General features: G+C 52.7%; 2 protein-coding genes across 2 annotated transcripts; one reads left to right on the forward strand and one right to left on the reverse strand.

Moving 5' to 3' along the window:
• Positions 1–765: 765 nt before the first annotated feature.
• Positions 766–3,434, reverse strand: LOC306954183 (fibrinogen-like protein 1-like protein; the record flags this gene model as incomplete). Its single annotated transcript, XM_079545249.1, has 4 exons — positions 766–1,400; positions 2,398–2,517; positions 3,103–3,166; positions 3,378–3,434. The coding sequence occupies 4 exons, from the start codon at positions 3,432–3,434 to the stop codon at positions 766–768; spliced, it is 876 nt and encodes a 291-aa protein (XP_079401375.1).
• Positions 3,435–7,450: 4,016 nt separating this feature from the next.
• On the forward strand, positions 7,451–11,316 carry LOC306954184 (fibrinogen-like protein 1-like protein; the record flags this gene model as incomplete). The annotated part of the gene is made up of 4 exons (XM_079545250.1): positions 7,451–7,454; positions 8,563–8,703; positions 9,444–9,506; positions 10,688–11,316. The coding sequence occupies 4 exons, from the start codon at positions 7,451–7,453 to the stop codon at positions 11,314–11,316; spliced, it is 837 nt and encodes a 278-aa protein (XP_079401376.1).
• Between the last annotated feature and the right edge of the window lie 773 nt (positions 11,317–12,089).

Here is a 12,089-nt window from a genome sequence, read left to right on the forward strand (position 1 = left end):
TTTCAGGCTTTCTGCTGAGGAGTCTTTAAGCACTTCAGAATAAAAGCAAAACAATAAACATCAGCAGAAAACCCCTGCATGGCACATTTGCTCTGCACCAGCTCAGTGCAGGAGGATCATCAGCTCCACCGCTGATGTGGCCCAGCAAACCCATCTCAGGATGACAAAACCATCTCAGAATGAGCAGCCTGCACACTAGCCATGGGAAAGATGTGCTGTGTGTGCTGCAGGGAGGTCTGGGGCCACTTGGGTGTGTGCATCTTCTTGTCCAGGAGGAGATCTGTGAGAGCACACCACATAATGCACCCACCCTTCCTGAGTCCACCACCCTGGGGTCTGGACAGAGTGGTTCTTCCTCCGTTTATTCACATTACCGGCACAGCAAGGAGACAGGAGGCAGCAAAGTCTGGCTCTGGGGTTTATTGTAGCTGATTTCTCACAATGTGGGTAGCAATTATGGGACTAAGAGCAAAGCGGGGAGATGCTGATGCACAGAGAAGGGAACTTGCACTTCTCCTCTTCGCCCATCCCAAAGCAGTGCCTGCATCCCGGTGCCGGCCAACACAGCAGCATTGGGCGAAGCTGCCCATGTGCCCGGGGCTCCAGGAGATCACTCCCGAGCCCCAGAGCTGCAGTGTTGGAGCTGGTGGCCATGAGGGAGCTGCAGGTGGCGCAGGGCGCCCAGCAGGGCTGGCACAGAGCTGGCAGGCACAGGGATGGGGCACCGGGCTGCGGACAGTGGCACTTCCCCAACGTCTGGCACAGTCAGCACACGTCGGTGGGTTTGACCAGGATGAGGGATGATGTGCAGTCGCCTTTATCACAGAATCCCGGCCAGAGAATGTACTTCTGGGCATTGAGCACAACGTTCTGGCACCTGTCATACCACCACCCCCCATAGCTGCTGGCGCAGTTCCCACTGTACTGGTCCTGGTCTTTGTCCACCGTGCTGAATTTCATGTTGTCGTGGATGCCGCCCTTCTTGGGGTAGTAGCCGGTCAGATAGTCATCCCCTTCACCAGAAAACCGGCCCAGCCTCAGCGGGTAGCCGCTGCCCTCGCTCTCCACTCTGAAGATGTCGTACTCAGCATAGTGGGTGACGTTGGCTTTGTCCCGCACAACGAAGCGGACCTTGTAGGTGCCCTGCTGTGTCAGCAGGTGCAGGTACTCGGTGCCCAGCCAGTGGTCGCCCTGCACGTTCCCGAAGCCGTACTTGTAGGTGGTCCAGGACTGCTTCCACGCGATCTCAGTGTCATGAGAGTTCCTCTGGACAACAGTCCAGCCCTTGCCCTCGGTGTCCATGTCGCACCACACCACGCGGGGGGGGGACCGCGCCGGCTGGATGACGTACACCCCGCTGGGGCTGGTCTTGCGAAGGTGGCTGCAGTCTGCGGGGAACCCTGCAACAGGAACTGCAGCAAACAGAGAGCGGGGTGGGAGAGAGAAGGGCTGTATGAGTCTGTGTGGGCAACGAGGAGCTCCTAGAAGAGAGTGAGGACTCTGCACAAAAAGGGATGCTTTTATCTGTGGTCTTTTCTGCACTGGCAGTGGCTCTTGTAGGGAGAACAAAGGGCCCAAAGACTGGCCTTGCTAAGCATCCTGCTTGTGACTTGCCCTTGCATTTGGAGCTGCTGATGCATCTGGCCAAGATGGAGGGGGAAAAAGATCTCCCAGATGCCAGTGTGTGCTGCAGGCAAGGCTGGCCTGCTACTGGGCCCTTGACATTATGAGATGCTGTCCTGCAAAATCAGAAGTGTGCAAAATGCTCCACTGGGTGAGGATATGTAATGAAAATTTATGTTTACCCTTGGGGTCGTGGCACTGCAAAAGAAGGGCAGGCTCTACCTTGTTCTGATAGGCATCTCCACCCCCAGTTTGCTTCAGGTAATCTATTAACAAGACTTATCTGTCATCATTTACTTGCTAAACTAATCTGCCACCTATTTTGTTGTTTTTCTTGTTTTGCTTCTGATGTTGGACAATTTACTGTGGGTTCTTCAAATTCAGCCCATGAATTCTGCTTATCTGTGGAACACATCTTGCATGGAACATTACCCTGCCTGCATGGAGGGGGTAAAGACTCAACAAGAGCTACAGATAAATGCATAAATAAATAATAAAGTGCTGGGATGACCTCTGATGCTCTGATGGAACTGTTTAGGCAGAAGCCCCTTGGTTTCAGCCTGGAGCCACCAAAGGATGGCTTGACACGGGTCAGGCTGCTTAGCTTTCAAAGAGTTCAGGAGTCTGTATGTCGAGATGTTCTTGTCTTCTGCCTCAGCCAGTCTGCCTGCATGACAGCCTGTCTAGCACCTGGCAGACCCAAGGGTTGGTGCTGAGCCAGGCTGAAGCTCTCTTGCCCTTGGTGCCACTTCCCCCAGCCAGGTCCATACTCACCACTCCGCGAGCTGGCAGTGGGCATTCCTGGGCCTGCACTCACACAGTGGAGAAGCATCACCGCCACCACAGGCAGGAGGACGAGGTTCCCATGGAACTGGCGTGTCCCAGCCTGCAGCCCTGGGGAGGGAAGGGTGCAGCATCATCAGGACCCCTGGGCAGCCTGCCGCCCCTCGGCGGCTGTGGGGAGCTGTGGCCAGGGAATGCAGAGCTGCAGGACCAAGATCCGGAGGATGAGTCCCATGCTACAGATGCCAGATACCAGGTAGATAGGAGAAAGTCTCTTGTGTGCGCATGGTGACATGAGCCCAAACCACTGGACTGTCGGTGGCCACCAGTACAAACCCATGTTCTGCATCAGCTCAGTGCTGGCGGAGATGCCAGTCCCATGTGGGGAAGGGCCCCAGTGCAACCACAAGTGCTACATGTGCTGATTAGGAGGAGATTAGGAGGGGAAAGGACCAGCTGAAATGCAGGGCTCCCTACTAATGGGACAGGATTAGGTAACCTGCAAAAGCATAAGGTGCCACCATGGATGTATGTCACCTCCTCCTTTGTCTGCATCCCTTTTAAGATCACGGTGCCAGGCCGTGTGTCACCAGGCCAGGTTTTGGTCTCCTTGCCTTTGTAAAGTCACCCCGCGCAGGTCTGGTTTGAGCCCAGCAGCACACCTGAATGCAGCTTAACTCTGGGAAGATTACTCACCCATCACAACAGCACAGCTGAGCAGAGAGCAGGAACCCAGTGGTGCACCTCCCCATGCCAGGCTCTACATGGTGACTTTATAGGCACTGTACACTCCCACTTGTGTTCACACGTGTTGTTTGTAGAGGCATTAGGAGATGCTTGCAGACTCAAGAAGCTTTCAGATCCTTTTACAGCACAATAAGGCCCATGGGGAAAGGGAGTCATGCCGTTCTAGCCAGAGAATTACAAAATACTCCCTTCCACGTGGAGAGATTTCACTTATTGACTCTTACCATTACACAAACACTACATGTGAATTGCCCACTTGGAGTAATTTCTGGAGAGCCCATGATCAAACTGCAGCGAAGAGACCTGGCTTTTTCTAAGGACATAAACAAACTGGCGAGGGAGTTGAGGTTAGGTTTCCTATTTGCCTACTTTCAAAGGTGACGTCAGAAGGATGAGTGCAGATCCTCAAGAGGCCATCCTGCTAGCTCTCCACTCACAGGCTTCAGGATCGATTGGTGAAGTCACTGAGCTGGAGTCGCCATCCAGCAGCCAGAAGTCGCTGCATGTGCAACTTCTTCTGGCACCACAGCCTGCATGATCTGAGCAGCGGGCAGGGGCTGCAGGTGACAAGCAGGTGCCTGTGGGTCCATTTCCCATTCTTCCCAAGCCTGGTCTTTGGCCTGGCAAGGCCCTGCAGTGCCAGAAATGCCAGCCAGGAGTGTGGCAAAATGCTCCAAGGGTGGGAGTCCACGGGGGCTGCTTTGGGGCCAGAGAGCATAGGCTTTGTCACGCTAATTTAACCAGGTGAAGAAGTAGCACTTCTTCTTTCTTGTCCTGGATGCCAAGTATTGGCTTCAGCATCGTACTGAACTGGCATATCTTCTTTGATGCATAGCTTTAAACCTGATGTGCACCATCAACCAGCACCAACGTAAGGCTCCCACCAAACTCTGTCCTGCAGGAACTCTTGCCAAGTAGTACACTGTGTAAAGCCTGTGGTACAATGCAGGAATTGAGGCAGGAGAAGGAAGGCTGGAGCTATCTCCTGGGGAGCAGCAAAGCCTGGAGCTGAGGCTAGCCAGGAGCTGAAGCGTGAAAGCAGTGTCCTTACCAAAGAGGTGAGCACAGCAGGCAGCTGAGTGTGGCAACAGCCCCAGGCAAGGAAGCCTGGCTGACTAACCAAAGCCAGGATCCTGGGCAGAATGACATGGGACTGGAGACATGCGACAACATGGAACTGAGTGGTCCATCCAGCAGAAAAGCACAGTACAGGTCTAAGACCTATCCGGAAAGCAAAGGCAGAGGATGGGACCAGAGCCCAGGGCTGGAGGTGTAGGACTGAGCTGAAATGGGCCTTAGGGACCCACTGCTCCTGGAAGACAGATAGTATGAGTCTTCCTTCCTTTGAACAACAGTTGGGCTTTACTTCATCTACAAGCCAGATACTTCAGAGAAAAAGATGATCCTTCCCATTTTGCCACAATGAAGGAAAAGTAGAGGTAAGGCAGCTGGGCAGAGGCCACAGTGGTGGGCAGTGCCATGTTGGATGGCGCTGGGTTGGATACTAGGAACAATTTCTTCTCTGAGTGGTGGTGCAGTGGCACAGCTGCCCAAGGAGGTGGTGTGGTCACCGTCCCAGGGGGTGTTCCAAAGCCGTGGAGATGTGGCACTGATGGTCAGTGAGCTTGGTAGGGGTGGGTTGAGGTTGGGCTTGGCAATTACGGAAGTCTTTTTGAACAGTAATAAGTCTATGATTCCGTGATTCTATGGCTTGGTCCAAGAGAAGGCCGCAGGTGGGGCTGTTTGGCCATCAGAACACACTGATATACTCGGGACTATAACACCAGCAGTTAATCCCGAAAGAAGCAAGTTGCACCTGGCTGTGCAGGTCTGCCGTGCTTCACATGCCTTCAGACTGTGTCCCCTAGCTTTTGCCGTAGCTCTTCGTGCCCATAAAGTGACCACAGAGCATGCTCTGATGCAGCCAGCTCTGTATCTTACACACAGCCTGGTGCCATGGCTGTACATGCAGGGCAGGGGAAGCAGTGCTCTTCAGGGAACTGGAGAGGTAAGGGATAACCAAGAGTAGGATGAGTTTCGAATGTTGCCGGTCTGACCTCCACAAAAGGGCAGGGATGCTTTATGGAGATCAGTGTTGAGTGGGGTCCTTCAGAGGTCAGTACTGCCACTGGTGCTCTTAAATATCTCTATCAATGACACTGACAGTGGTTTGAGTGCACCCTCAGCAGTTTTGGATGACACCTCGACATGCCTGAGGGATAGGATTCTGTCCAGAGAGACCTGGACAGGCTGAGCCGTGTGTCCAGGAGAACCACATGAGGTTCAATAAATCCAGTGCAACTGCAGCTATGTTGTGGCAACCCCCGCTATGGGGTGTAAGGATGGAGCACAGCTCTGCCAAAAAGATCTGGGGGTACCGGTGGGTGGCAGCTGGGCACGAGCAGCGTGCCCTCACAGCCCAGAAAGCCAACCGTCCCCTGGCTGTACCCAGAGCAGTGTGGCCAGCACGGCAGGGAGGGGATCTGCTCCTCTGCTCTGTGCTGTGACCTCACCTGGAGCACCGCATCCAGATGGGGAGTGCTCAGCACAGGAGAGACGTGGAGCTGTTGGAGTGCATCCAGAGGAGAGCCAGAAAAATGATCCTAGGGATGGAACACATCCCTGCAAGGACAGGCTGAGAGCTGGGGCTGTGCAGCATGGAGAGGAGAAGGCTGTGGGGAGAGCTGAGGGCGGCCTTCAGTATCTAAAGGGGCTGTAAGAAAGGGGACAGAGTCTTTAGCAGGGGTTGTTGTGACAGGACAAGGGAAAATGGTTTCAAACTAGATTTAGATTGGATGAAGATTTGTACACTAAGGGTGGTGAGGCACTGCACAGGTTGCCCAGAGAGGCAGTGATGCCCCATCCCTGCAGACAGCCAAGGTCAGGCTGAAGGGTCTTTGAGCACTGATGGAGCTGTGGGTGTCCCTGTGCACTGCAGGGAGTGGGACCTGATGGCCTTTAGGGGTCCCTTCCAACCCAGATGATTTTTTATAGTTCAGTGAGTCTGTGATTTAGAATGGGCTGCTTGGGGTCATGTCAAGGTTGGTTGTGAACATGTCAAGGAATGGAGATTCCACAACTGTTTTTTTGTTTTGTTTTGTTTGTTTTTAGTGTTTGAAGAGCCTCAGGATGATATTTTCTTAATCTAATTGTAATTTCCCTTCCTTCCCTAGTGTCTGTTGCCTCTCATCCTGCCCTGTGGACCTCCAGAGCTGCAAAATCACAGCATTCATGTATTCATTTAGGTTGGAAGTGACAGTCTGACCCCTCTGCTCAATGCAGATCTACAGTGTGATGTCCTCATCCAGTCAACACTTGAAAACCTTCAAGGAGGAAAAACTCACAGCCTCTCTGCACACCTGTTCTAGTATGTGACCAACTTCAGGCTGTAGATAGTCCCCAGCTTGAATTACCCATGTTCTAACTTAGATCCATTGCTTCTCATCCCAGTACCCCTGAAAACAACTGGGCTCCACACTCTGCACCCACCAGGCTGTGCAGACCACGAAGTCTGCTTTTCTCTCTACGGTACCGATCCACAGAAAAAGGTCTGACTAGAATTTTCTTGAAGAAATCCATGTTGTAAGTGCTCCTATTTACAGAGAGAGGCTTGGACTGAGATTATTCCATGTTCATTTCACCCCGGTTCCCAAAGCTGCAGGGGCAGTGAGTCCGGCAGAGCACAGCACAGATTGCACAACAGCAGCGCTGTGCTGCTGGAGTGGGACTTTTTGAAATGTGGTGCTTAGATGAAAAAAGCACTGTTTGCCAGGAGCACTCCAGTGCCTCTTTCCTGAGGGCCAAGGTGGGCTCCCCATGGCTGCTGGGCTCAACGCCTGTTCTGGAGAGAGCAATTGATGCCCTGACATTTGATTTCCATCTGGGAGAGGAACGCCATCAGGGTGTTTACTTATGTGCTGAAACGCTGGCAGGTGCTCAGAGGACACAGTTCCCTGGGGAAACCCTGTGAGCAGTGGGGGGAGGTGGGGGATGGGGGCTGCCTACATCGGAGCTGTTCCGAGGCACTGCCTCATGGGCAACTTGCTATTTGCTTTGCTTCTGAAGAAAGCTCTTCACCTCTGTGAGACACAGCCTTCTGTGCCCAAGGACGCGTCACTTCACGATGAAGAGCAAACAAGGCACAAAGTGCTGTCACAGACCGCGGGACAAGTGCTGCGGTTTGGGTCTCGTGCTCCCACCCCCTTACCCGCAGAGCCCTATAACTTTTGGGCCGCACAGCCCTCCCACAGGCCAAATCCGCCCGGCTTCTGCCCTGCAGGGTCCCTTCGGAGACAGTATGGGTGAGTGCGGGCTGGGTGGGGGGTCATGGGGTCGTAGGTCTGTGCAGGGCTCCCTGCTGCCCCAGCTGTCCCAGCACGATGCTGCTGTGCCCCTGCTGCCCTGGGTGGGAGCTGCAGCAGGCGCTGCAAGCGTTGCTCAGTGCACGCTGTGTGCAGGTGGAGCGCAAGGCAGCCGTTGCACAAACCACCGGTCGGCTGAATATTCCTCATAATGGTCTGTTCTGCAGAGAAAATATGACATACTTTAGCGCAGGACATGGATTTTTGGTTTTTTAGATATTCTTGTGTAAGGAGCGCTAGAAGAGGAATCACGATGTGGAGTTTAGCTGTTTGAAGGCACACAGTTGTCACAGCACACCCAGCAGTGGCTATTTCCTCTCCTGCATCTCCATCCTGCTGGAATTCCATGGCCCTGCCTGGGGTGAGGGCCAGCAGCAGGAGGAGTGTTGCTTCTCCAGTGGCCCTAAGGCCAGATGTCTTCAAATACGTCCCTAAACACGAATCACCAAATACTATGCAGCAGTTGAGAAGTGAATTGTTTGGGTGGTTTAGAAGAGCTCTGCTGCAGAGCGCAGCACAGAGCTGGGAGCTCCAGCATTCACAGGAAGGGATGCTCACCCCAGGAGAGAGCCCCCCACTCCAGGCAGCCCTGCCTCGAACATCTTCCTTCTCACCACCTCAAGGAACTCTGCTGAACTCAGCAGCCCAGGGCAGAACAAGGGGTCAGTGGCTAAAGGAAGGGGCCACATTTGTCATCTGCCAGGGGTGACAGGAGCTGGAAGGAAAGACTTGGATTTCACAGGGATTTCTTAGACATTTCTGATGACTTTTGGGTTTGAATGAGGTTTTCACACTTTTTCTGTCTCAAAAAGAAAAATCACTGGTACCAGCTGCTCCTGCTGATGACTCCACAAGTATTTGGTGTTTGTCAGTGAACATCTGGTAGCTCCTCTAGATAGGTGAAACAGGACTTTCAGCTCCAGAGGGAGCTTCACAAAGAAAGAATTTTATTTTCCTATTTTACTCTGCAAGTGTCAAATAGGATTAACTGAAGATTTATGTGCTTTTTTTTCTTTGCCTCCCCACCCCCAATTTCTTCTCATTTCAGCTACCCAGTGCCTTTGTCTCCTGATTCTCACCTCCCTGCTGGCCCTGGCAATGCCTCTTGTCTTTGACATAAAAAATTTGCATCTCTTAAATGGAACAATGGATGAGATTATGAATATTCACCCTGAGCCCGTCCAGCCCGGTAAGTATTCCTGTGTAATATGGAGAGGCAAACAAGGTCATGTTTGGTCTGATGCTATGCAGCTCTGTGCCCCAACCCAGCCCAACTCCAGCCCTGTGTCATGGAGGATGGACTATACGTTGCTCTGTGTGTGGACAGTGCCAGCACAATGTGTGCTGTCTTATCCCAGAGTCCCCTGATCGCAGCCCGCCTCATCCGCTACATGGCATCAAGTTCTTCAACTCCTCTGTGAGCCCACTGGTCTAAACCCCAGAGCCCCTGGGCTCACAGGTGGGACAGATTCATCTGTGGACGTACACAAGATGTCCTTGTGAGAGAACTGCATTCATTTACTCTGAGCCATCCTTTCTTCCAGCAGTCCTTCAAACTCCCCTCTGAGCCCCTGTCTGTCCCAGACACCAGAGCCTGTTCTCCTGTGGCCACGCTAACATTTATTTCTCCTCATCCGTCTTCTACCTCTGTCCCTTCCTGACTCCTACTGTAATTTAGCAACTGCATTCCTGGTATTGCTATCACCTACTGGGGTCCTTTCATGTGCAGGGTGCTCAAACCCTTCTCAACAAGGAAGCATCTGACCCACGGAAATTCCCCCATGCTGCCGGTGGCCCTGGTACCTGCAGGGAGTGTCCTCTGGAGTGAGAAGTAGCCACAACAACAGGATCATGATCTGGAGGGTCATGCTCTCCTATCAGTGTCTGATCTCAAACTCACTCCTGTCTCCTCTGCTCTTGTCTATTCAGCTGAGGGGGACCACCACGTTCGACAGGTCAGAGATGTTGCCCCACACCCACCAGCAGCTCATGGTAAGTGTGTGCAAGAAGTACATCTGCTCACAAGATTTCACCTTCACTAAGAGCCCAGAGGCTCGTGGAGAGCTCCAGGCCCTTTGTACGCACTTGTAGGAGCAACAGAGGTACCACGGCTCACCATCCTGGATAGACCGTAGCACCAGTCGTGTTCTGCACTTAAAATGTGCTGAGAGAATTTTCTACTTGAACACCCAAACTGGAAATTGATGATTCATTATCTGCCTTCGGGTTGTGGTGGCTGATTATTACCTGATTTTGGCTGTGCAGTTGATGACAATGCTGGTTAAGACAGAGAGTAACTGCATAACTGAACTGGCTGAGTCAGCACCAGCCATGGCCACACGGCACGGCTTCTTTGGGTGCAAACAATGGGTAGCACAGCTCTGGCCGCAGAGCCAGTCCTCACCCAGAAGTGCATTTCTATTCACTGCATAAGGAGTTTCCATTCTGGAGAACAGAAAGTCTGTGGTCAAATGAAACAAGTCAGGAAACCCCTAAATTGCCACTTGGGTCAGCACAATGGGTTTGTCCTAATCATAGAATCACAGAACTGCTCAGTTTGGAAAAGATCTTAAAGATCATTGAGTCCAACCACAACCTAACCATGCTACCCCAACTAACAGCCCTCTGCCAAATCGTGTCCCTGAGCACCACATCCAAACGGATTTTAGACACATCCAGGGATGGTGACTCAGCCTCCTCCCTGGGAGCCCATTGCAGTGCTTCACACCCTTTCTGTAAAGAAGTGTTTCCTGACATCATTATGAGCAATATGCATCTCTTGAGCACGCCCTCTCCAGGGTTTCTAAGATGACTGAATCCCTAAACCTTCCATACAAGTGGCTTCAGAGCCCAGACTGGCATTTCCCTGTGTGGTGATACATCACCAACAGGCAACATGGGATTCACTGCAGTGATCCAACCTGGACAAGCTTGCATTGCATCCTGTTTGAAGGCAGTGGGACCTGTGCGTCCATGTAAGGTTGATTTCTGTCTTGGAAACACGTGAAATCCAACTCTTGATTTGATCATTTCAATACTTTAATTTACTCCTGTAGTCACATGGCAGGAATACATCCCAGGAACTTGTGCAATAGGACAGGTGTAGAACTAATCCCACGTGTTCGGTGTCTCCTTGTGTCAGGTGAGATGTAACAATCACATTTCTGCTCCAGGTTGGCCCAAGGACTGCAGTGAGATCCCTCCTGGCAGCCACAGCGGCGTCTACATCATCCAGCCAAAGGGCCTCCACCAGCTCGTGGTGTACTGCGAGATGAACGCCACAGGCGGGGGCTGGACGGTCATCCAGAGGAACCAGAAGGACACAGCTGTCACCTGGGCCGAGTCCTGGAGCACCTACAAGTACGGCTTCGGGAGCGTGCGCGGCGACTACTGGCTGGGCACCGAGTACATCCACCAGATCGCCAAGCAGAAGGTCTACCAGGTCAGGTTCGTCATCTCAGACAATGCGAACAACGTCAGGTTTGCAGACTACAACCTCTTCAGCGTGGAGGATGAGGCCCACGGGTACCGGCTGCGGCTGGGCTCCTACGCGGGCACAGCGGGGGATGCCATGACTTCAGACAATCCCAGCACTATGCACGACAACATGAAGTTCTCCACCAAAGATCGGGATCAGGACAACTACAGTAAGAACTGTGCCTACAGCTATGAGGGCGGGTGGTGGTTCTCGTCCTGTTATTCCGTGCGGCTGAATTTCAAGGGCGGCCTGACGTGGGGCAGCCTGTGCAAAGGGGACTGCAAATCCTCCCTCATCCTCATCAAACCAGCTCCGTACTGCTAGCGCCTCTTCTCCCTCCTGTCTGCTTCTGATGCTCTGCAAGGCTGGGGCCTTTCTGGGGCAGAGAGGGAGCCTAAGGGTGCTGGGGGTTGGTGAAATACCATCTGCTCTTCCCCTCTCTTCCCCTTCTTTGCCCATTTCTCCTTGTGCTTGCCAATGATTAATTTTTGTTTTCTTCATAATCAAGAAAAAAAGGGAAAAAAAATACTTGCAAAATGTGTGAATTCTGTGTGTACCTTCCACGGGGGAGGAAAACACAGAGCCCTGGAGTAACATTTCACCAGTGGTTGTTAGTTGTCTCCAGAACTCACAGCAGCAGGAGGGCCACGTGCCACAAATGTCCGCGTATCAGCACCTCTCCGTGGTGTCTGTTAGAGCAGCTAATAAACGCGCTTCCTTCAGCTCACTGTACATCACTGGTCTGTTCTGTACATCCTGCTGCAGCCAGTGAGATCCCACAGTGGGTGCTTGGTTGGAGCAATGGGGCTCAGTGAGGGGAAGGTCCTACGTGATTCTTATTGGGATGGATGTTAGTTAATTAAATCAATTACGCTGAGAGAACAGACCTGTAACTCTGCGCTGGGGGGGCCAGAAGGGATGAGGCACGTGAGAGAACGATCCCACACCACTGCTGTGCTCACAGCCCTGCACTCCGTGCTGTGGTGCTGCCCCCATGCCGTGGATCTGTTCCTGCCCAGGGTCTGTGCCTGCTGGGAGGTGTGTTGGCTGGGAATCCCGCTGGGATCCACACAGACATGACTTCGAGGAGAGAGTCC

This window comes from Tetrao urogallus (assembly GCF_951394365.1).
Source record: "Tetrao urogallus genome assembly, chromosome: 20".
Classification (NCBI taxonomy): Eukaryota; Metazoa; Chordata; class Aves; order Galliformes; family Phasianidae; genus Tetrao; species Tetrao urogallus.